Genomic DNA, 24199 nt, shown 5'->3' with positions numbered 1-24199 from the left:
ACACCATCTGATTCGCGCCAACCCCCAAACTTGGAAACAACACCCCGGGTATAATACGCGAGTATAAAAACAAAACAAAAAAAGACCTATCAAACGTAACAGACAATATTCAAATGTTTCATGCCATCTTCCTTTATTGGAACGTCATGTCTCCCTCCCCCTCATATCCTCCATGTTGATACTCGTGGTCCCGGAAATGCCGATCCTCATTTTGCTGATGTTGCTGTTGCTCTTCATTCTCATTCCAGATCTGCTGCTGCAATACAATGCTATACACACTGGCCTTGAGCAAGGTGCATACAGTTGCAGTCTTGCGTTCAAGTAGACGAAGGCCATCTAGCGGCATGGAGGCGGGGGAGCCGGCGAGGTCGGCGAGTTTGTCGGAGAGCTGTGTGCGAGGCATTGATCAGTAACCAGTATAATAAATATCCGTAGCCCATTTAATATCCAATGGGACATTGTTTATATCCCTTTCCGACGAAGAATCTAGATTATCCCAGAAAGAAAGGATCAAGGCCAACGAGGTCTTCTCGCACACGTACCTGGTTGACATTCCGCAGCAATCTAGCGTATTCTTCCAGCACTTCCTGCTCTAAATCTGACACGAGGGGATTGTCGGATCCCAGGAGGGGGTTATTCGAGTGGCCTCGGCCGTGCGAGGCATCTGTGTCGCCCATTGATTGTGGGATTTGAGGGGTGGAGGTTTCCGCGGGGTCGACCTCAGCGTACGAGTAATCGTTGTCTAAGTCTTCGGGCGCGAAGGCGGACATCGTGGAAAGGATCCTTGGGTTTGTTTGTGGTTTTCTTGAAAATGGGTGTTGAGTTGTGCAAAGCCGTGAGGGCTGCACTGAGGGCTGCACGTGTGTTTTCGTGTTGTGTGTTCTGCGGCTCTGCTGGAACGCGTTCCCCAAGCTCCAGCTTCCGCTGAGATCCGGTATCTACTAGGTGGGTTTTATTCTTCAGAACTTATTTCAACGTCAGTCCATAGGTTGCTATTGTATCCCTGAGGTTATGGCTTTCTCTCCATGGTCTTATTTTCAAAAAAATCACGGGAAAAAGCATGCTTGATGTTTATTAAGAACATCACTAACACAAGTGTCATAAAAAAACGCATGTACTATCAATATATAACATTTAACTCCTTCGATAACTATTCTAACACTACTCCGTATAAAGAATGGTCCTATACTATATCCTATGAATACCTCATCTGAGGTTTTACTTTTTTATTTTTTTCATTAAAAAGAATTGTCCGACCGACTATAATAAGAACAGTCTCAGTTCCATCCTAAGTAAGGATATTACGTAGCTGGCTTAATAGCAAGTCCACTTACTATTTTTGAACAGAAATACTATAACTGCAAATTATTCTAGGAATAAAGTCGAGACATTGAACAATGTATTGGATCTTTCGTATTCGTACAGGGTACTCCATACTTGTACGGAGTAGAGAGCAGCCATTTAATAACATCGAATATAGAATTTAAATCTAGCTGCCTTGTGAGCGAAGAACGAACCACACCAGCCTCGGACAAACCGTGTGGCCTTGGTTGTATCGACGAAAGCGCTAGCGTTACTCTCCCAGCCGCGGCAGCATCTCCGCGCGTTCTACGGAGTACTCCGTACCTTAGATGAGGGTCTCAGCGAAAACTCAACTCTCGGGGGACCCCTTTGCGCAATTATTACTACAGACCGCAAACTATATTGCATGTTGCATGTGGTGCGCTATTTGTTCCTATTGCATCCCGCATATTGACAACCAAGAGAGAAAAAGAATCCTATAAAATCTGTATTGAATATCAAAGGGATAGAGATAGCTCCACTATGTTGTAAAGGCGCAAGTTCCATGCGGCAATTGTATATTGAGCAGCCAGTAATGTAGAATCTTTTAGAAGGCCAGCGAATGATCGACTTGTTCCTGAAACACAAATATTCTCTTGCGAGTAATGATTATCATGTTGCATCCTACAACATAACTGGTGTGTGGTGCATATGTTGGAGGCCTGAGAACTATCGACACAGAAACAATATGTTACAGTGTGGGCACTAGCTGGGATTGTATTGGCTGTAGATATCCACAACTGAACTAAGGACTGAAGCAGACGGGAGTCCGTCGCAGTTCCTTTTTCTTTCCCGCTACGGAATACTATCAACGATAACCCCATGGAGAGAGGGCTTGGCCATATATTGGCAGAGCATTCCCACAGGATAATCAAATTAGTTGAAGCTTGAGGGACAAAGCTCGCAAGTCGGCCCTAGCGATCCAATTATCGACTACAATATAGGATGCGAGCCTTTCTCAAATATCGACCGGGGCTAGTCAAACGCTCGGGTGGACCAAGTTTGCAACTTATATTTCTACTTGAGGCGAAGGTTTAAATTGATATTTTTTGAGATCATTTCCCCAATTGACTGGTATGAGCTAATTTCATTTCGAGTCAAAAAATCACAGATCCTTCAAAACGACATACTCCGTATGTTGTATGTTGTACAGTAGATATGATTATTACGTGTGAATGTGAAATTCCATATGAGCTCAGAAATAATTTGTCTCATTCCAGACCCAGAATTTCCCATTTAGAAGTGGATATTCTTTATCGCAATTGTCTCGCGGTCTCCCCATCCCGTACAGACTACTCCGTACTCGTACAAGATACATAGCACCACCATAGTAGTTCCCCTGTAAAGCCCAATGCCAAAAGTCTATTTGGAGGCGACAAACTCCAGAAAATGTCTTGCCCCGCGAAATGGGCAGGTCGTTTACCGCGGCGTCCAAGTCGAGCCACCTGCGCCTCTACTTTATTTTACATGGAAGCCTACTTCTACATATATTGTAGTTATATAGTTTTTAACATCGTTACATCGAGTAAATGATTTTAAAATTCCAATTTAACTAATATAGCCCTGTTTGAATTTGCGCCCCAATAACGGATTAACTCTAGGGTAGGAAATGAGCCTTGGCTTTGCGTTTTCCACATCACGATCATGTCCCTCTGGAATAATGGCCTTCGCCCGTTATAGCATACTGTGGATCATGACAACATGACCCAGAAAGGAGAGAAAGACAGAATGCAAGTGGACAAGTGGCGACTCCCTTACGCAGAAAGAAGAAATAAAAGCGAATACGTAAGAGTCCTTACTAGGAGATTGACGATATTAGCCAGTCGCCCCAGATGCGGGGCTCGAGCGGTACTAGAGGGGCGGAAATAGAGGATCTCTCTTTTTTTTCGTCTCGACTGTTCACAGTCGTTCCATTTCTAAATTTATGGGACCTGGTCCCTTGATCCCAAATAATAATAAAGTTGTCCAGTGTTTTTCTAGGGTTTGGGGTGGACACGTGTCAAGGTTTTATCCAAAGATGGTTAGTGGCTTTCCACTTTTAGCCCAAGTTCGGTACAATATGTAAGCCAAGAAAGGTTAGTCAGATTTATATTCCAACGCGAATACGAATCGCCACTTTTGAATACAATGGTCTTTTTGACCTTTTCAGGGGAAAAACACAAAAGGAATTCTTTTTTTTTTTTTTAAAGGGAGAATGTTCTCTGTGGATTCCATTTAGTCGTTACTCCATCGATAGTTATGAAATTTAAAACATTCTATATGTAGTGGAGTCGAGTTGCCGACATAGGATAGGGGGATCTAAAGATCTAACCTTTTCAATTTCCGACAGGGGCACCCAAGGTTTAAGCTTGTTTTAGCTCGACATATCAAACGGGGCATACAAAGTATGGTATAGTTAACGAGTTACGCGTATGGACCATCCATATTTCATCTTCGCCACAGTGCCCACAAGTCCTGTCATACTGCTTTATCCAATTGTAACACATTACCCACCTCGACCTCCCCTCTTCATTCCCCATGGAGTTCTTCCGTGTCCACATCTCGGTTGGACAGACCAATTTACACTGCCCCCTTTGTGTCGGTCCCCTGGATCGAGAGGAACGGGATGTCTTGCGCTATGGCGCATTGTTAGTCTAGGTAACTCAATAGATTAATGGGTTCATCATATCATGCGAGTAAAAAAGCAAAAAAAAAAGACATGTACCCGAACAATCGTTTATTATAATTGTCTCGACCCCATATCCTTCTTCTATGTTCAACCTTTTGACTCAAAACAATTAACGGTCATATCTCATCGGGTTCTTTGGTTAATCCTATCAGATGAGTAAGATGTCCACCCCAGTTAGGGCTAGGGACAATGTCTTCTCAAGACGTGAAATCGAGGGCATGCTTGCCGATGGCAAGTTGATTATCATTGTCGACGGCAATGTTCTCAAACTAGATTCCTGGATCAAATATCACCCTGGAGGTGATATGGCCATCAAGCATATGATTGGCAAAGATGCCACGGACGAAGTAAATGCGTGAGTCTCCCCCAAACCTCTCCATTCTTGTTCAACTCGATTTGCGCATTATACTAATACTTTTCTTAAAAAAAGACTCCATTCACAGGAAGCCCGTCAGCGCATGAGCAAATTTCAAATCGGCCGAATCGAGGGCCGCTGGACCAACTTCCTCCCTCCCATCCAAGGCGGCGAATTCCGCCCATTTATCGAAAATGAGATCCTGGAAGAAGACCTGGTGAGCTCAGAGCTATCAAGCGAAGAGATTTCAGCACCACCATCTCCCATTTTCGAAGCCGAAGACGACAAATTGGGCTTAAGACGCAGGCTATCAGTATCAACAATCTCCTCGGCAGTCAGCGCCGTCCCTCCACCAACAGACACCAAATCACGAGCCTACGTTATCGATGCTCGAACGCAAGAGGAGATTGAGCTCGATGCATCCAAGTATCCTCCTCTCGACGCAGAACACCAAGAATATATCACAAAGAAATACCGTGAGCTGCACCACCGCATCCGCGAAGCAGGACTATACAACTGCAACTACAAAGCCTACGCCATCGAGATCTCTCGCTACACCCTCTTCTTTGGACTGTTCGTTTTCTTCCTCAGACAGTCCTGGTTCTGCACATCTGCCTTCTTCCTCGGCTGTTTCTGGCACCAACTCGTCTTCTCCGCCCATGATGCCGGCCACATGGGTATCACACACAACTATCAAATCGACACCACCATCGGCATGATTATCGCCGATTACCTAGGCGGCCTGAGTCTAGGCTGGTGGAAGCGCAGCCACAACGTCCACCATATCGTAACCAACGCCCCCGAGCACGACCCGGACATAGAACTGATGCCCTTCTTCGCGCTCTCGCACCGCTTCTTCAGCTCCCTCCGCAGCACCTACTACGACCGCATCATGGAATTCGACGCCGTGGCTAAGATCACAGTCAAATACCAACACTATCTCTACTACCCTATTCTCCTCTTCGGCCGCTTCAACCTCTACTTCCTTAGCTGGGAGCATATCATCGTCGGACGCGGACCGAAACACGGCGCGGGCTGGTGGCACCGCTGGTTCGAGTTTACCGGCCATATCTTCTTCTGGATTTGGTTTGGATACGGCGTTGTCTGGTGTAGCATCCCGACTTGGTTTAGCCGTGTCGTTTTCGTTCTGATCTCGCATATGGTGACTTCGCCGCTGCATGTGCAGATTACGCTGTCTCACTACGCTATGTCCACTGCTGATCTCGGGCCCCTGGAATCTTTCCCTCAGAAGATGCTTCGCACTACTATGGATGTCGACTGCCCGCCTTGGTTGGACTTTTTCCATGGCGGTCTTCAGTTCCAGGCTATTCACCACTTGTATCCTCGTATCCCGCGGCACAATCTGCGCAAGACGCAGCAGTTTGTTCGGGAATTCTGTGAGGATGTGAACATTCCGTATGCGGTTTTTACCTTCTACGATGGTAACAAGGAGGTTATTGGTCGACTTGCGCACGTTGCTAGACAGGCGAAACTCTTGGAGGAGTGTCGGAAGGCTTGTGCGGCGGATCCTCATATGCATTGAAGACGTTCGCTCTTTGGCTTTTGAGATACCCATTATGTAGTTTGTATTATTTTGCAAATTGGGATCGCTTCGAATTGTGATATTATTTTCTGTCGTTCAAGCGAAACGTCTATATTTTATAGAGATATTTTTTCTCCTTCCAATGTTATTGCTTATTGCTCTGAACTGAATCTGAATCTACTGTGCTCTATTTATATGAAGACTTGCATTCTATCTAACTACCAATAATTTAGGTATAGCTTTAGTCTTTAGATATGCCTTTATTAGTTAACTGTTTCTGCTTTGTATCACTCTTATTTTCACAAATCATGGCTGTTTACAGGGTGCGACATGATACTTTGTAGGCGGATTTCTTAAGAAGTGACAACTAGGCAACATGTAGAGACCATCAAATAGATTGAGACAAAAGCCAAATGCTGAAATTGAATCGAGTTTCACACACATGGCTTCACAGCAAGGGTAATCTTGAAAACGTAAATTTGAGATTGAAAAAGCAAGTAATCAGTTGGTCCATACAGGTGTCACGTGGAAGACGTAACCCGAAAAAGTGAATCCATAACGCCGTCCGCTGCAAAGTAAGGTGGAAGAGCAAATGTATAGCACAGTTTTCAAGAAGACGCGCAAAGAAAGAAGAACCAACAGCTCAGAAGTCGCGACACAAACCATGTGGCAATTCCAACAGTTCGGTGTCGATGCTATGTTGTGCCTGGATTGGAGGCGCAACTGAGAGTGATCCAAGGCTTTAGGATATGAAAAAAAATGCAATATGCAAAGCAATCAACGAGCAATAGGGCATAACGAGAAAAGAAAAAAAAAGACAAAACAAAACTCGAATAGATCCACCATAAAAAAAAGTCCCGAAACACTCCATACACCCAGCGAGGATTGCAATGGAAAAATAATAGCATCTATATACAGTCGTAATGCATCATGGTCGTCAGCGAGCCGACGCACATACGGCTGTTTTCCTCGTGTATCGGATAAAAGAAACAAGTGACGAAAAAAAAGAACCCACGTTTACATATCCCCCTCGTGGTGGAGGGTGACACTGTTGAACTCCTCGAAGGGATCGTTGAGTTCGCCGTTCGGAGTCGCGAGGCCCGAATCCATTGGAACACCCTTCATCTTAGTAGAATCAGTGCCGCCAATATCTACGCTAGCGCTCTCCTTGACGTTGCGGAAGTTCACCGTATCCGTGCCGACACGACCCTGGTGGGGAATCATAGGTGGCTTCATGTGACGAATGAGTGCCCATTGGGTCTGTCGGAAGAAGGCGTGAGTCTTGACATCGGAGGCACCAGCGCGGGCTCCTAGGCGCTTAGTTTCATCCTTGATCAGCAGTTTGCGGATCAGGGACTTGCACAAGTTTGATGTCTGCTGCACACCCGAGTGCTCCGGGAAGTTCACCTCGTCCCGCAGAATGCTGGCAAATGTCGCGTTTCGGTTCTTGCCTTTGAATGGAGTAGTGCCGTACAGCATCTCGTAAATCAAAATACCCAGAGTCCACCAATCAACAGCGCTGGTATGACCGCAACCCTTGATCACCTCAGGTGCAATATACTCTTCAGTGCCCACAAAAGAATTTGTTCGGAAATCGGCAATACATGACTTGGTATCAATCGTAGGCAAACCTGTAGTAGAGTTGCCGCCACTACGTGCGGGAATCATCGTCGGGGCACCCCCGGGTCCGGATTGCTTCGATAAATCGAAATCAGAAAGCATGATATGACCAGATTGATGAAGAAGAATATTTTCTGGTTTCAAGTCACGGTAGATGAAACCCATGAGATGGAGATATTCCAGCGCAGCAATAACCTCTGCGGCGTAAAAGCGAGCTGCATCCTCGGAGATACTCTTGCCGGGCCGGGTTTGCAGGGCTAGAGATGCACAAGTCAGCAATACATACCAGAAGAGGATGTCAAAGATAGGACGGAAAGGTAAACACACTCCTGAAGAACTCGCCACCACTGCAGTACTCCATGCAGAGATACAGATAATCCTCTGATTGGAAGGAGTGATATAGGGTGACAATGAATGGGTGATTGCTCGTAGCCAGAATCTCTTGTTCGGCCAAAGCTCGTTTAATCTTGTTCCGTTTGATCATCTCCTTCTTGCTCAAAACTAGCCGCGAAGTCAGTATATGGCATCGGACAGTCACCGGTGTATAAAACGTACCTTTCATGGCATACAGACGGCTCGATTTCTTCTCGCGCACCAGGTAAACTTTGCCAACATCACCCTTGCCGATCAGCTTGATCTTATCGAAGCTGGCGGGGCCAACCTCCACATTTCGAACTTTGATAGAGTTCGAACTGTAGGTGCGGCGGAAAGAAGCGTTACTGCCGAGATCTGAGCTGAATGAAGAGGGTATCGCCAGATTCGACTCGTCGTTACTTAGATCTGCGAGGCCCATAGACCCGCCCGACTGTTCCACCAGGGGCTCCTTGCCCAGTTCCGCTGTCTGAGGACGGCTACCCTGACCACTTGCAAATAGGCCTTGGGCATTCGGAGCAGAAGCCACACGTCGTAACTTGCGCGCTAATTCCTCTTTGTTCGCAGTGGTCGCCTGTTCTACCGCGGAGACCCCTGTGACTTGCAGTTCAGGGGTGTCGGGAGGAGAGGATGGCACTGACCCATCATTGCGGTGTCGCAATGCTGGCTGGCCCTGGTGGGCAAAGTATGGGTTGGCGGATGCGGTAGGGGACATCGCATCGTCGAGTGGGTTGCCTTCACTAGCAACGGTTGTCGATCGATTGCGGCCTATTCCTGGCAGGAACCGAGACTGCCGGAAAGCAGACTTCTCGTTCTTGGCCGCTCCATGGCTATCCCGTTCGCGTTCGGTACTCCCTGAGGTATTGGGTTGGGGAGAGTGGCTGCTTGAACTGTTGATACGGAAAAAGTTCTTGATCCTCGTAGGCAAGTGGCTAGACTCGTTGGAGTGTTTTCGCGAGGGAAGGGAGAGAGCGGGGAAATTCCCGCGCTTCTCATTATTTGTCACCGCAGACGGACTAGAGGCGAAGAGCTGCGTCATATTGGGTGGGTCGCCGAAATCAAAATCGAGACCGAGATGACAGTCACCTAGGACCTAAAAGATGATTTGAAGGGTGCAAAAGCAAGGTATGAGACGGGTAAAGGAGCGGTAATCTTCAAAAATGCCAAGTACCGGCTGGGGATATAATCGCGGGGGCAATTGTTAGTAAGAGGCGGTACAACGGGGGTTGTCCACCCAAAGAACTGAAACGACAAAAGCCACGGAAACTAGGCTCATGGATAACACGACATGTCAGAATAAGTAAAGAATGGAAGATCAAGAATTGAGAAACCAGTGGGAAAAAGAGGGAGGCAAGGAGGAATTGGAGTGGAGAAGGACCCGTGGACGCGGAGACCAAGGCTTAGTCATCTAAATCTGGGCAGGGCAATCTTACCTGGGCACCTGCAGGCCATCTACGTCAAGAGGTGTTGAGTAGAGTAGAACAAGAGGGGAGTGGAAAAGGTGATAGAAGTGGTTAGAAAATAAGTCATCTCAGTATGACTCTACATTACTCCCAAGAATTTTAGGCATAACTTAAGGAAATACGGAATTAAGGAATTAAGGAACTCGGTGGCGACATTCTGAATATAAATAACTACAACATAACTACTTAACAGTTGTACGGAGGGCATCTACAATATACAGCACGTGATAATCATACACTTCATTCCATTGGAAGAATATCAATACATAATAACATAGTACAGATTCTGGTTTCAATCCCTTCAATATCGTTTCCTCCCTTGACTCGAACTGAGTCCATGTTTTCCATACCTTTTTTTTGTTTTTTTTTTTGATGCCTTTCTCTCTTTTTTTCTCCTTTCTGCTCTGATTTCAAATATGAAACATTTCGGGAACTCCGGGGACACATACATAGGCTGGGGCTCAAATGCTCAAATCCCCAATGCCCAACATCATGGTTGTATGGTATCAAAGGTAAGCATACGCATACGCATTGATTCTGCTAGTGTTCACAATAGCGGGCGCAGTATGTCGTACACTGGCATCAATCAACTGCGTCGAATGCATAGGCAAGTAATTGGTGTTTTGTTGACTGTCTAGCACATCGAACCCCAGGACAGTCGTTGCAGGTACTTCGTCTCTCAAGTCGTCAATCAATCTCGATGAATTCATAAGCGACCGACGAGCGTTTCGGATATTTTCACGTGCGTCATGTCTTCGGCGGGCATTCAGGCTTGACGTGATCATACGAGACCCATAGCTGCTGAGACCACCCACAGGTACATAGTGCCTACGGCGGACACTCGACCTTGAGATCGCCCTGCTCGGGCTATTCCGGGACAATGGGCTATACCGGTCGTATGGGCTATACCGCTGGTATGGGCTATCCCGCGACAACAAAGGTGTATCCGATATCTCGTCTGGGTAATCCGCTCCGAGGCTATTCATTGTGAGGGTGAAGCTCCCACTGCGGCTACCATACGTTAAAACTGAGCCCTCGCACAAGCAAGTGAGTTTGGATGGGACTTACCTGTGGTGCATGGCATCCTCTAATTGTTCGGCTGAGGGACATCCTCTCCTTTCACCGGATCCTTTCACTTCCCGATCACCCTCCACGTCTACGACAAACACATCGAAAAAGTCCGGCGGAATGAGAGGCGCGTGGTAATCCACCACCTCAGTACCTCTGTGCTGCCGATCAAAGGAACGCTCTGAGAGCATCTCTTCGTTTGGTCCAGGTCCAGGGCTAGAATCCCTCATCATCTGCTGCTCGTCGTCTGAACTGCTCAAAACTGATGCGACGCAGCGTTCATTCTGAAGATAACGAAGCCCATTATGGGTTGCACCGTGGTTCACCTCATCCTCAGTGCTGCGGCGCTATGAGTTAGTATTTTTTCCAAATGCTAGCCTGGGGCAAAGAACCTACCCACTAAATGCGAGGTTTGGTGTATTCCCGTGGTTTCCAGGCGTGTCAGTTAGTTCGATCGCGTTCTCGTGGTCGAGTTCAGTAATGGAATGCAATGCCAATCTCAAATTTCGGCCGAAGTTCCGAGGCAAGGTTCTACTGATACGATTTCCGGTTCTCGGACGATGTTCTGACCAGTTCTCCTTGGGGATCCATGGTATGGTTCCATTGTTTTCCATATTAGCACCCATCCCAAGAGAAAAGAGACCATCCAATCGGCTATTGGCATCAAAGAGCGGGTCATTGCCTCCCGTAGGCACATTGCCGATTGTCCCATTCCCATCGTGAAACAACTCTGATCTTCTATCAACCTGAGTGTGATCGGAGAGTGAGTTTCTTCTGCTTCTGTTGCGATTTCCATTTGCATCATCACGAATCAACAACTCTGAGCTTCCATCAACCGACATATTATCACAGTTTGAGTACTTCCGTTTCGTGCGGCCTGTACCATTGCGGTTGTTACTGCTTGTTGTTGTTAAGGGTTGTCTCTGAAATTGGATGGGAAGACCGGTGTCAGGGTCAATAATCTCGATTCCACGATTGGTGCTAGCACGCTCAACCTCATTGGTACCATCACTCCACAGGTTATTATCATCTGAACCACGATCGGTAGCTCTTCCGGGTTGCATGTGCATGTGGGTGGGATTCTGATGGGCTGGGTGGAAGGCAATACCCCCTGGATAATTGGGATTGTTCATGCCATCTGTCCCTTGACTGTCCATGAGCTCATCGTATTGGTCAAGAGCATCGAGTACTCTTGCCCGTTCATTGATGTTGTAAACACGCAAGTCATAACACCAATCGCCAGGTGAAATGTGTGGGTCCATCGCGATCACTTCGTTAACCTCCTCCAGATATCTTTCATGATTCCGGAGTTTGTTATTCAGTCGTGTCTTTGCCTCCATCATGGCGTCAGGGCCGCACATCCACGCCAGTTTTACATATCGAGCATAGAAGTCGTCGCCCGAGGGAATATCAAACGGGGACATGAACGACACAATCTGCGAAATTGCAGCATCTTCATAGTTAATCTGAGTCTGAATCAAGAACCATCCTCCCCGGCGCTCCTCAGCCTGACGGGTGAGCTCGTTGCACTGCACTGCGTTCGGGGTGTGCTGAATGAACTCTGGATTGACTTCGTCTAGGGGTTGGTGCTCAATCCATTCATCATATGGAACGTCTGATCCCATTGTTTGGGAAGCAGTCGAGTCCCGTGGATCGGCGGGAGCTGTGAACTGGAGTGTGCTTGCTGCCAGAGGCCATGCCAACTGCTCACGCAAGTTATTATCAGACTCTGTCGAAGAACGAGTGATGAAGTTCTGTTGTGTTCCTCTGTTGCCAGTCACAAGTTGATCACCAACGAAGACATGTGGAACAATGGATTCGTCGTCATTCATTACAGCCATTTGTGCAGACGAGCCACCACGACGGGGTGGCCTTGGTGGCTCCATTGGAACGATTTTTCCCCCCGGCCGTGACTCGCTGGTGTTTCGGGGAGGTGTGCTTTTTCAGAAATTGAGCAAACCCTGTGTCATTCGTGGAGAACACAGGTTCAACAGGCTTTTTGCCGGTACGAGTCGGGCGATTCTTGGGGGCTTTAGATGCTGAATTTTTGTTCGGTCGCGATGACCTGACTGACTCTCTAGTCGGTTGATTTCTCGGGTTTTCTGCAAGGATAGGCTTCTTGCTTCGATCGGGATCCATCCGTATGCCTATATCGATGGTCAACAAGGTTCTTTTCATTGGGTTATACAGTGTCGATGGCCCTGAGAACCATGATAGCTCGACTTGATGCACTGGAGCCCAGTTCACACCAGCAACCCAATTGAATATTTGTCTCTTTGGGAAAGATCATTGATCAAGAATATCGTCACGAGGGAATACTCACAGTGTCTTGCTTCACTGGTCCACTTGCAGTGCACACCTGTGTCCTGGCACAGTGCCAACAATGTTGGTATGTTGTACCTCATTTTGTTCATTGAGATGCAATCTTTTACTTGTTGAGATCAAAGGAAATAAAGAAATTCGATGGAGAATAACAAATAGGATGATCAGTTGGAAGGCACAGTGTGGAGAAGGAACGAGGGCTCGAGGCTATTCAGAGATTGGGGTCACGAGGTCGATATTCGACGCGTTTGTTGCAGTCCAGCACGCGTCTACGTTGACCATAATAGCCCTGAACAGGAAGGATGCTCGAGAAGGTGGAATTAGAAGACAAGTTTGGATGAATAAAGAGAAGAAGCTTTGGTGCAAAATTACGGGCACGACATAACACAATGCTCGGCGACGACATAATACGATCGTGACAGCATAATACGATTGCGACGACATGATACGATCTATACACTCTCCCGTATTTTCACAGGTTGAAGACTGTGTATACCCCAGTCCTCCTCATGCTCATCAAAAGGTGACCTCACTTTCATGCCATCAGGCTGGATATTCTCAATCTCTTTTTTCCCCTGCCCCATCTCCCAGCTTCCAGTGCGTTCCTTGCCCTGTGAAGCAACTCCAACTCCCGCAGTGATACCACTGGATGGCTGCGTATCGTCGGTCTTGGAGTTTCTCCATATGGGATCACTGAACGACACATCGGTATCACTGGCAAGTTTACCAGGACCCTTGAACCCTCCCAAACTTCCTTTGTTGGGATTTCTGCCCTTGCGAGCACGACAAATGAGGAATACAATAACTGCTGTGAGTCCAAGCACAGCAAGCATTATGACAGCACCGATGACTCCGGCTACAGCGGGGGCCATCCCTTTGTCTTTCTTTGGCTGAGATGCATCCTGGTCTAACACTCCATTGCAGAACACAGTTTCGGCGTTACAGAGGAGGCACCATTCCTGAGTTGAGGCCACAGCAAATGTCTCCAGCGAGGAGCGGAACTCGGTATATGAGATTGAGGCACGACTAGGACTGTGTCCAAAGAGGGAGTACGCTTGAAAGTCGGTGGCGTTGTCGGTTCCGTTATGAAGAAAGAATCTCACATACAAATTGTCGATCCCAGGATAGGATGGATACAAGTTGCTGCTGTCCTCCAAGCTGTACAGCTCGAAAACGAACGAACCACCTCGTGCCAGGCGGGAGAAGAAGTTTGGTTGATGCTGGTTTGCGAGTCCCACCAGAGACGACAGGGCAACAGCTGGCTCATTACCACCGAACAACAAGGTCATCTTCTGTCGGGTACCACTTTCCTGGATGTTCAGATCGAAGGCTTCTAGAATGCTCGACGCCAATGTCTGCCCTGCAATCGGACTGGCTGCTCGGATCATAGACCCGCTGGAAGATGATTGTTGGCTGTTTGTGCTCCACACATACCGGTCCGCCAGCGAGCGGGCACGAAGGATGTCGGCGTTATTTAGACTCTCCAACAAGGTGTCATTATGCACAACTTCATAATCCAAATATTCCGAAATTGAAACGGCATTCGTGTAAGTTGCGGATGATTCATCGTAGACTCCAGACAATGCCAGTTTCCACAGTTTCCTATAAAAGGCGTTTGTGTCTCGCGTAATATCTTGTACTTCGTCGCTACCACGGTATTTGCCCTCGGCGGCATCATACATAGCACACATTGCGTGACCTTCTATCAAAATAGACTGGGGGTCTGCCTCGCCGACAGTGACAATCCGAGGATATTGGTACCCGTTCAATGGCGCCTGTGCAAACGATCCGTTCGCAACCTGGGTAGCTGGTACGTCCATTGAGCCGAGTGGTGGGTATAGACCTTGCATGAATGCTTGAGCGGAGCCAATGATGTTCTGGTCCGTTATCGAGAGTACATCCACATCGTTTGAATCCAAAATTATTGGAGATATGTTCTGGATTCCGGTATCAGAGCCTCCAGATACATAACGAGAACGGAAATCCGATGCTGCGGCGGCGAGTTGGTTGGCTCCATAGTCGGTCAAGGTCCGAGAGCTGGCGAGCGCACCAGGCTTGCTGTCTCCAGGAACAGTAAATGCAAATACCCCCCAAACCTTCTCTGTGGGTTGGGAGTCTTGGGCTGAAACCGCCAAACCCTGCAGGGTCAGGAGAGCGATGAATAGGCTATACATTAAGATGGTCTTTCAAGCATTGAGGGATAGCAAGGCTTCACTGAGTTGATACTTTCTCTACAAAAAACTACGGGGGGCAACGTCTTTGTAGTAAAGAGTCCAGACCTCGAATGGTATGGTGATGTTAGGGCTGGCAGGATATACCAGGGAACCAGAGGATAAGATATCCGCTTTCGGGGACCGGTACTGCTGGAAGTAGACATACCGGCTTTCTATTCGTAAATATCAAATTTGGTGGCACTTTAAGCTTTCGGGTTCTTCGGATAGTGGAGAACAGCTGAATCTTGACGACATCCATGGATGAAGTACTACCGTAGGTAGTACAACCTAACTATATATACTTGGAAATTGATTTCGAATTTTTATAAAAGAAAATGTATGAAGTAGCCTGAAAAGATACTTAAAACCCCCCTTGAGAGCTAACAATACCCAGTAGGCAGATGTTGGTAAGACTCAATCACAAGCCAACCAGGATATATATTACTCAGTAGGGTAACTTCATTCGATTCATACATAGACCCAGAAAGTATCATGACCGACTCTTCTAGGGTTGGTTACTTGTATCGATACCTAGGTATCCACCACAGCTCGATTGGATTCATAGGATTCGTAGTCTCAAGGTTGCATGCAATTTATACCCAAGTGAAATTATGATTGATGACGCGCACAAATTATCTGGGAGGAAGAGTCGACGGGACTTTTATATACACCACCCTGCCTAGTAAGTGAAAATAGTAGTACAAAGAATGATAGAATGCCGTCTACATATCTAAATTTCATCGATTCATCAGTAGTATACATATAGGCATCACCGTGAACAAATTATGTACTTAATACGCTAGTCTTGAAACGGCACTAGCCTCCTTTTTGGATGAGGTCCTTCCCTTTCCGTTTTAGTGTTCATCTCCTGCCGCTTTTTGATCTCAGAGTAAAATTGGGAGGAACAGCGATTGAATATCATTATACGCATATCAGGCACATCTCACATTCTTCACTCGTATCCATACCGTACTAGGAAACCCCTCAGGGGACTGTCCTAACATATATGGGGGTGCTGAATATTCCTCGGACGCGCGAGTAAAACTGCGACCCTCTTTTGTCGGCATTTTTGGATGTATGCATAACAGACGGACAGATAGGCTTGAATTCAGACACCTATTTAGTGATAAGACACCTATTTAGTGATAATCCCTTGTTACCTACGGGACCTTACCGATTCACCAATCGTCCACAGTTGTATACACCACTTGTCGATCAACATCCAACGTTACTGCGCGGTCGATCTCCCACACTCCGCAGTTGTTTGTGCATACCCGAGGTAGACGGGAGAGTCAGGAAGCTTGACTCACAAACGAGTTTGATAGTCTTTAATCCTCGTTTTCCTATTTTTGATCATTCAGGTGATTACTATTCAGGTCATATTGCATTCATCCGGGATATGCACACGTCCAGCAATTACTCATCTAACTAGAACTCTGCATCATCTAGTTACATCACATCTATCTACAATGGTAGCTCATGTCCATCTACTGCGAGTCTTCTCTGCAGGTCCAGGTGGCGGCATGTCGAACGCAGAAATGCAAGCAGTTGCCACAAGCCATAAGCACGAGAGCGGGTTCGTCTTCCCGCACCGGCAGATTCGGTCTGCGACTATGAATTTCGTTTCTGGGTCCCCGCCCACGAAATGGAGGTGCGGCCATGCAACAATTGGAACCCTGTAGCTAATGTCAAAGCTTGGAATGCTCGAACGGGACAAGGATCGTCTCTTGACCAGGAGCGGTATTATCGAAGCAAAGGTCTCGCATGATTCAGGCGACACAGACGATACAAAGGATGGGATATGGGTTGAAATATCCCAGCCTGCATGCACGGTAATGGACTCTATGGAAGACGATTACACCAATGAGATTGTGTCTGTTTTGGGGGTTTCAAAAGATGATTTGTACCCTGGGCTATATATCCAGAATGCCGCCACGAGCAGGGTGAAGACGCTGGTCCCACTCAAGTCGGTTTCTTTGCTGAACACTCTGGAGCCACAGTTCTCCCGGATAGAAACGCTCTGTGAGAAGATTGATAGCACCGGTGTGTATCCATATGCTGTTTCCAATTTCAAACTACAGGAGTTTGAAGCGAGGCAATTTCCCAAAGCCTCCGGATACCGCGAGGATGCTGCGACTGGAATCGCAGCATCTGCTTTGGCCTTTGGGCTTCTAATGAATGGTCAAGTGCACAGCACGGATCGGAATGTCAAGATTAAGCAGTGTTCGGCCATGGGCCATCCATCTGAGATCAGTGTCAGGTTTAGGAAACGGGGCGATGACGTTAACAGCTGTTGGATTGGAGGCAGTGCTGAGTTAGTGACTGCAGAGAAACCATTGTGATATTTTCCGCACGGACTTTTATGTTGCCCACGGAAACTTCCCTACAATTATTCGTTTTCGCTTGGTAAGACTTCACATCTTGCCTTGCGACCATCCTATATGGAGTACACTACTACGAGCCAAAAAGCGTAGGAGGGTTCACGGCGTTTGCAGTGCCTCCAATCACAAATGAAAGGACCCTGGGCAATTTTTAAGTAAACGAAAGCTGCTAACAGAATTTCAAAACTCGGTGAGAAAGCCTTAGGTTGCTTACTTCTGTTTCTGCTGGCGTATTCGGTTATGGCCATGTGCTATTTTTCCCTCAGCATAGCTGCTACCGGGAGCTTTTGGTTGGGATGTATTTTGGGGAGAGGAATTGCGTGTCGATAAATTAGGACAACCCGTATCGTATATAAGGCTGAGACAATCCATGACCGGAGCCTCGGTAGTGTGACTTTCGACTTTCCTCGATCCAGGGATGGGTTGTGGTATCTTGACTGTGGCAATACATATCAAGATAGGTTGAAGTGGAAGGCATAGTGAAACTAGAATCAAGATATGCGAATTGGGGATGCATAGGATGATTGTAGGAGAGGCTATCTGGAGTCCGTGCTGACATCTACCCACCTCATAAAAGCGGCGGCAGATCAAATCGGAAAGCCACGGTACGTATAGCATCATACATACATAAGTAAGGTACCGTAGGCTTCTATGAACTGAGAAATAATGAAAATGTGATAATATCTACATGGGTGTTGATATATTTGCCCCCCCCCCACCTGCCTGATTCTGCCTGATTTTATGGACTTTGATTTACATAGTAAAAAATGCATCTTTAGGATTAGAAAAAAAAGCTTGTTCCTACATGATTGAAGCTTCTATTCGTATATAACCCCCTACCACCGCCTTCGCCTTCTTGACAGAACAGCGGAAAATGCAGGCTATCGTAGATTTGACTGATAGTTGATAAGATTATTTCCCCGGATTCACCTGGATTATTCAATAAGACCGGCTTCATGCCAGGCGTATAATTTGTAAAACAAGATGACAAGCAGCTAAGCTATTCTACATGAGTTAATTATGGTGGTCTTCAAGTGGGTGGTGTGCGAGATATCCCGAAAAGGAAGGAAGTATTTTGTGTATGGTGAACGCACGACAAAGATACTTGCGTGTTGACGACGAATGCAAACGCACTTTTTTTTAGCCAAGCACGCACTTTTTTTTAGCCAAGCACGCACTTTTCCCCAATTCTTCTTCTTCTCTTCTCTCCATCTTCTCTCCATCTTCCTCACTTTCTCTTACATCCACGTACATTTTCTTTAATGTGCACGCTTCCACCCATCACCTTTAAAATTCCACCGCCCGGCAGAAAAATCATCTTTTCGCTCCTCCATCCTTCTTCCGCAAGCCCTACAAACGCGCCCTACCCCTAAGCCCTCATTTCTGCTCTCGGAAGTTGATACCCCGACCCCAGGCAGGCGCTTCGTCCAAATGGTCGAGTCTCGAGGCGCGCGGCCATCATTCGATGGCCAGGAAACATCTGACTTTCCTCCCTTCCCTTCTGATGGAGGTGACATTGGTAAGTGTTCTCTTCAAGCGCCCATCCGATCGTCCCGTTCACCAGCCATCGACCACCCCCCACCCATACCTTTTACCCTCACCGCCAATGAAGCTCAATGTAACCTTGGAATCAATACTCACCATTTAAATTCGTATCATAGACCAAAAAGTGCCTCATTCCCTCGATGATGAGGAGCATGGCTCACCTCCGGCTGCCAAAAAGCGCCGTATTGACGATGGCCCCGACGGTGATATTTCTCTGCCCGACGAAGTGGTCTTGATGGCCGATCAGCATGGCCCTGGTCACAAAATCGAAGAAGAATTGGCATCGGCTCTCGGCGAAGGCGTTATTGACACCGTTGAGCAAACCGATCATAATGTAAACCCAACTCTTCAGCATGGCACTCACGACACCCATGTCACCTCTACCGGGGTCACGACCACCCAGGACGGTAACACTGATCTTAATCCCGATGTGGCCACAATAATTTCTGAGATCATGGATCACACAGAGCGCCAGGAGCAAACCGTCGCAATGGGACCCCAAGAGCTACCACCGTCGAATGATTTCCCGGGAGCCAGAGGTTTTGCTTTCCTCAAGGCCAACTCTCACCTCAAGATTCAGAGTCTCCCTATTCTGGACAACCTGGTGAGTTCAATTCATACTATCTACTTGATATCTGTCTCCTAACACTTGCCCATCACTTTCTAGTCAACGCAAATCTTGTCGTTCCTTTCCAAGAACACCTACCAAGACCTCACTGCTATGGTATCCGAGCCTGACTCCGAAAATGGCCAAGCATATGCCACCATGCGCTCCTTGTTTGATCACACAAAGCGAGTCTACACCGTTAAGCATTCATTCCTTCAGCCTACGGACCTTGAAATCACAGACCCTTCTCAAATTGATGTCATTCGCAAAGCGAACCTGGCGTCCTTTGTCTCAAGCATCTTCGGATCTCAGGAAATTGGATTTGCGGACCTCAATGATCATTTCCTAGATGTGTTTGTCCCTGAAGGTGGTCGTCTACTCAAGGTTCAAGGCGCTTTGTACCTTGAACTTAAGACGCAGGCTTTCATCGCAGCCATGCATAACAAGGCTCTCACCCGTACGCAGCTCCTCTACAATCTGTTCCCGGACGACATGGAACAGCGCTTGCTGGCGAGACGGCCTGGTACCCGGCAGCTGGCACCATCGGAGACAGATTTTGTGAACCGTCTCACCTCTCGCCGTGACATCCTTCTCAATGAGATCAATAACGAGGAAGCGTTGAATGCCCTACCGGATAAGTATCATTGGGAAGATTTCCTCCGTGACCTTAGCTCCTACATTTCGAAGAACTTCGACGCCATCAATACCCAACAGGTTCGTTTGTTGCCTTTATGTTTTCTCAATTGTTGTGCTTGTTCTAATATAAACCAGGGAAAGAAAACTGTCAAGGGCCGTCAGCCCTCGAGTTCAAATGGCGATGCTCACGAGTCACCCAACACCACCCACCAGGGCCAATTCTCACTCAATCAACAAGTTGAAGTCCCCGTGGACCGAAACATGCATGGTGATCTTGTTGCGCGTGCTGCCCGAGCTGCGCAGATTGCCCTACAGGGCCATGGCCTCCGACGGTCTCAGCAGCAGTCGCAACAGCAGCATCAACAACAGCCTCAACAGACCCAGTCTCAGGCTAGTCCGTCGCCTCTACCGCAGCAACCCCAGCAACCCCAGCAGCAACAGCCGCCACCACAACAACAGCAGCCGCAGCAACAGCAGCCGCAGCAGCAAAACCAAACCGAGAACCAGTATCTTCATGGCTACACTGCTGCACAACAACCGCAGCCAGCTCACCAACAATATCATCATAGTCCCACTCCCCCTGGAGGTTATCAAACACAGCAGGCCTCCCCCTTGACTTTCCAGCAAAGCCCGTTGCAGGCCACTTTCCAGCAATACAACCCCAATGCAGCGCAGGCTATGCAAGCCCGGGCGAATGGCATGTCCTCCAACCATGGATACATGCCGGGGATTCCCCATTACTCTCAGTCACAGCCTACTCAGGTTCTCTACGAACGTGCCCGAATGGCCGCATCCGCGAAGTCTTCTCCGACTAGCCGCAAATCAGGTCTTCCCAGCCAACGTCGACCCTGGACCACCGAAGAAGAGAATGCCTTGATGGCCGGCTTGGACCGCGTTAAGGGTCCCCACTGGAGTCAGATTCTTGCCATGTTTGGACCTGGTGGAACGATCAGCGAAGCGCTCAAAGATCGCAACCAGGTACAGCTGAAGGACAAGGCTCGCAACTTGAAGCTCTTCTTTTTGAAGAGTGGAATTGAGGTACCATACTACCTGAAGTTCGTTACTGGTGAATTGAAAACCCGCGCTCCCGCCCAGGCCGCCAAGCGGGAAGCCCGCGAGAGACAGAAGAAGCAGGGCGAAGAAGACAAGGCTCACGTGGAAGGAATCAAGGGCATGATGGCGCTTGCTGGAGCTCATGGAGCTCCCGTGTCGGGCCATGATATGTCCGCCTCGCCTAGCCTTCCACCAGATGCCAACAGCCAATCCGTGTTTGATCAAACCGCGGAACAGAATCTCATGCAGACTCTGAGCCAGGAGGTACATGGAAGTCAATACCCTCAGCAGCATGCTCAGCCAACTCCCGACCACATCGATCCTCATATGCAGTTGGGACAGTAGAGGATTGTCATATCCAAGCATTCTTCTTGTTGATTTAGCTTTTTTATTTTTCATCCGCAAGATTCGTCATGAGAACCTCGGATTTGCGCTTTCGTTTCGGAGTCTAGGGCTGGATTGTGATATTTGTTCCTTCGGGAACCACATTTGTTTTACTATTGGGATTGCGACATTGCGCCTTGGATTGGGCGATTGCTTTTAATGCATTCCAAATGTATGAGTACATAGTTGTAGAGTCCAAATGAATGATTATGAAGAAAAGAGCCCCTTCTTTTTTTTTATATATATATGTTGTAGATGGTAGATGGTGTAGTCGAAGTAGAGAAAAAGCCCGAGGGATCCACTAGAGACCAGATGGCCCGTGCACTATCCGTGTGACTTTTGAGTCTCCCTATAAACGAACGTATAACCGTCGTAGCCATTGATTGGCCTTATATTTGGAAGTCTGCAGCCCAGTCTCAATTAAAGGATACTTGCAGGGGTTTCTGCCGATATTTGCCCAACATGGCCGACTCTCAAACATCGCAACCTCCTCAACCCACACCTCAGAACGGATCACAAGAGCATCTCCCTCCGTCCGAATCTGAAGATAACATCAAAACTGAGCCTGATCTTGATGCTTCCATCGAAAAAGACGTCGACATGAACACCGAAACTCAGACCGGAGACAACATGAACGCCGCGCCTGGCCAAGATCCTATGGCCCCCGCGCCAGAACCCTCCAAGAAGGAGACAAGCTTGCGCGAGTTCCTCGGCAAGATGGACGACTATGCACCAATCGTAAGTCATCTCTGAAATAAGACTATAATCTCTCTGAGCTTCTCCTCATTGCCTGGTCACACGGTGGACCAAGGCGTCTCCCCGCCACCCATCAATCTACCTCAAGATTTCGCCGAAGCACATGTGAAAGCAGAGCCCCACGACCCAAAACACAAGATCCATCAGACAAGACAACCAAGGGGAAAAGCAAGAAAGAAAACTGACTCCTCGATCTCCAGATTCCCGACGCAGTCACAGCCCACTACCTCACCCTCGCCGGTCTCCCACCTCCAGGCACAGGGCCCGGCCAAACCCCACCTCACCTAGCGCGCCTCCTGGCACTCGCCGCTCAAAAGTTTGTCTCAGACATTGCAGCGGACTCGTACCAGTTTGCCCGCATCCGCGCCTCAAACAGCTCCTCCGCAAACAACCCCATCGGCAGTCTAGCAGCTGCGGCTGGTCTCGGCGCTCCTGCTGGCGCCGGCGGTGTCCCAGCTCCTGGTGGTGATGGTGGCAAGGGTAACAAAGCTGGCACTCATCTTGGTATCCAGCGGCCTGGGTTTGGAGGTGGTGGTTCTGGTGGTTCTGGCCAGGGACGCACGGTATTGACTATGGAAGACCTTGGAATGGCAGTTTCAGAATATGGAGTTAGCGTGAAACGAGGCGAGTTCTACAGGTAGTGCGGTGATGGAAACTAGTCTTCAGGTGGGTTTTCTCGTTTGCGTCGGGTTTTTATTTGTACCTTTTCCCCATCATTTGTCTTTTGCGATTTTTCGGGCTTATGGCGTTTGGGTGTGCAAATGGTCTTGAGTGACCTGGGATCATGACTGCATTGTTAGTCTGGGCTGGTGGCTGGGAGGATCCAATGGATGGCGTTTTCTCTTTTTTTGAACTGTGTTTTTTTTTTTTTTTTTTGGTTACTATCCCTTTGTATGCAATGCTACAGGAACTACATATGTAGTTATGGAATGATAGTTATGAAACATTTCACATGTGTAGGAGGGAAATTTGCAGAATCTGTAACACAGCATATTAGAACTAGTGGTTTACAGGGCATTGACATATTTGCCATTCTATGTATGTTCTACATTCGGATACTGTATACAAGTCGCATTGCACTTTGCGATTGGCAGTTTGTATCTAGCAAAAAGAAAAATGTATATTGAACTCCGACCCAAAAGCAGCTAATGTCACAAGGGATCCAACGATATATCTGTACATGGTATGGCAAAATAAAGAGATGCAATGCAGCTCTCCTAGCGCAAAGAGGTGTCTGCACCAGGCAATCATGCGAATCGTTTATTTGTTCTTAGACTGCTTGTATGTGAAGCGCTTGCGGGTGCTATACAGCAAATAGAATGTTAGTAATTAATCATACTACCCCAAACCTGCTCATTATGCTCATGTTGCATGCTGGACAGGTGTAGAAAGATGTATACATACGCAACATATTCTCCAAGCTTCCGTCCGACCATCTCCTCGGTCACCTGGATCTCGACGTATGTCTTGCCATTATGCACAGCAAAGCGTAGACCGACAAAGTTCGGGAGGATGGTTGCTGCGCGTTTCGTGGTGCGGATGGGAGGAGTGTTGGGTGGAGGGGGCAAGGTGCGTGGGAGCGGGAGGCTGTTTTGGATCATTGAGTCAGTTTTTAGGTTCGGTATGGGATACTATCCCATTGTGAGAACTTCTGTGTTCGAAGGTAGGGCGTGTTTGGTTTCTATTCGGCATGGATTGGATGTTACGTACGGGACAATGTTTGGGCCTGTTGAAAGTGTTAGCGTGTGGTTTCTCGGAAATTTATACCAGAATATAGATCTTATAGATCTGACAAGACTCACCTTTCCAGACCGACCGGCCAAAAAGGGCGCGTGTGGGAAACATTTTGGTTTGAGGGTTTCCGCAGCTGCG

At 47.7% G+C, this 24199-nt stretch overlaps 9 protein-coding genes across 9 annotated transcripts; 4 read left to right on the top strand and 5 right to left on the bottom strand.

Annotated features, from left to right (window-relative positions):
- Nucleotides 1–133: 133 nt before the first annotated feature.
- N7516_006745 (DASH complex subunit DAD3 family protein) lies at nucleotides 134–770 on the bottom strand (the record flags this gene model as incomplete). Its single annotated transcript, XM_057219465.1, has 2 exons — nucleotides 134–388; nucleotides 543–770. 2 exons carry the CDS (start codon nucleotides 768–770, stop codon nucleotides 134–136), a joined length of 483 nt encoding a protein of 160 aa, XP_057073556.1.
- A 3391-nt stretch (nucleotides 771–4161) lies between these two features.
- Nucleotides 4162–5907, top strand: N7516_006744 (fatty acid desaturase; the record flags this gene model as incomplete). Its single annotated transcript, XM_057219464.1, has 2 exons — nucleotides 4162–4364; nucleotides 4440–5907. 2 exons carry the CDS (start codon nucleotides 4162–4164, stop codon nucleotides 5905–5907), a joined length of 1671 nt encoding a protein of 556 aa, XP_057073555.1.
- A 1017-nt stretch (nucleotides 5908–6924) lies between these two features.
- N7516_006743 (putative serine/threonine protein kinase (Nrc-2)) lies at nucleotides 6925–8938 on the bottom strand (the record flags this gene model as incomplete). Its single annotated transcript, XM_057219463.1, has 3 exons — nucleotides 6925–7784; nucleotides 7855–8028; nucleotides 8083–8938. 3 exons carry the CDS (start codon nucleotides 8936–8938, stop codon nucleotides 6925–6927), a joined length of 1890 nt encoding a protein of 629 aa, XP_057073554.1.
- A 930-nt stretch (nucleotides 8939–9868) lies between these two features.
- Nucleotides 9869–12835, bottom strand: N7516_006742 (uncharacterized protein; the record flags this gene model as incomplete). Its single annotated transcript, XM_057219462.1, has 5 exons — nucleotides 9869–10373; nucleotides 10431–10769; nucleotides 10827–12368; nucleotides 12391–12577; nucleotides 12754–12835. The coding sequence occupies 5 exons, from the start codon at nucleotides 12833–12835 to the stop codon at nucleotides 9869–9871; spliced, it is 2655 nt and encodes an 884-aa protein (XP_057073553.1).
- Nucleotides 12836–13204: 369 nt separating this feature from the next.
- N7516_006741 (uncharacterized protein) lies at nucleotides 13205–14926 on the bottom strand (the record flags this gene model as incomplete). The annotated part of the gene is made up of 1 exon (XM_057219461.1): nucleotides 13205–14926. One exon carries the CDS (start codon nucleotides 14924–14926, stop codon nucleotides 13205–13207), a length of 1722 nt encoding a protein of 573 aa, XP_057073552.1.
- Nucleotides 14927–16434: 1508 nt separating this feature from the next.
- On the top strand, nucleotides 16435–17307 carry N7516_006740 (PhzF family phenazine biosynthesis protein; the record flags this gene model as incomplete). Its single annotated transcript, XM_057219460.1, has 2 exons — nucleotides 16435–16587; nucleotides 16660–17307. 2 exons carry the CDS (start codon nucleotides 16435–16437, stop codon nucleotides 17305–17307), a joined length of 801 nt encoding a protein of 266 aa, XP_057073551.1.
- Nucleotides 17308–18657: 1350 nt separating this feature from the next.
- On the top strand, nucleotides 18658–21532 carry N7516_006739 (uncharacterized protein; the record flags this gene model as incomplete). Its single annotated transcript, XM_057219459.1, has 4 exons — nucleotides 18658–18865; nucleotides 19008–19495; nucleotides 19559–20212; nucleotides 20270–21532. Coding segments are annotated over 4 exons (2613 nt in total), but the record flags the coding sequence as incomplete, so codon positions are not given.
- A 501-nt stretch (nucleotides 21533–22033) lies between these two features.
- N7516_006738 (putative TFIID and and SAGA complex TAF10 subunit) lies at nucleotides 22034–22968 on the top strand (the record flags this gene model as incomplete). Its single annotated transcript, XM_057219458.1, has 2 exons — nucleotides 22034–22309; nucleotides 22528–22968. The coding sequence occupies 2 exons, from the start codon at nucleotides 22034–22036 to the stop codon at nucleotides 22966–22968; spliced, it is 717 nt and encodes a 238-aa protein (XP_057073549.1).
- A 619-nt stretch (nucleotides 22969–23587) lies between these two features.
- N7516_006737 (mitochondrial 37S ribosomal protein uS19m) lies at nucleotides 23588–24172 on the bottom strand (the record flags this gene model as incomplete). Its single annotated transcript, XM_057219457.1, has 4 exons — nucleotides 23588–23630; nucleotides 23732–23914; nucleotides 24038–24053; nucleotides 24130–24172. 4 exons carry the CDS (start codon nucleotides 24170–24172, stop codon nucleotides 23588–23590), a joined length of 285 nt encoding a protein of 94 aa, XP_057073548.1.
- Between the last annotated feature and the right edge of the window lie 27 nt (nucleotides 24173–24199).

Source organism: Penicillium verrucosum, assembly GCF_028828655.1.
Source record: "Penicillium verrucosum strain IBT 35672 chromosome Unknown utg000002l_segment0_segment0, whole genome shotgun sequence".
In the NCBI taxonomy this organism is placed as follows: Eukaryota; Fungi; Ascomycota; class Eurotiomycetes; order Eurotiales; family Aspergillaceae; genus Penicillium; species Penicillium verrucosum.
Note: the sequence above shows the minus strand (reverse complement) of the source record. Positions and strands in the feature narration are given on the sequence as shown.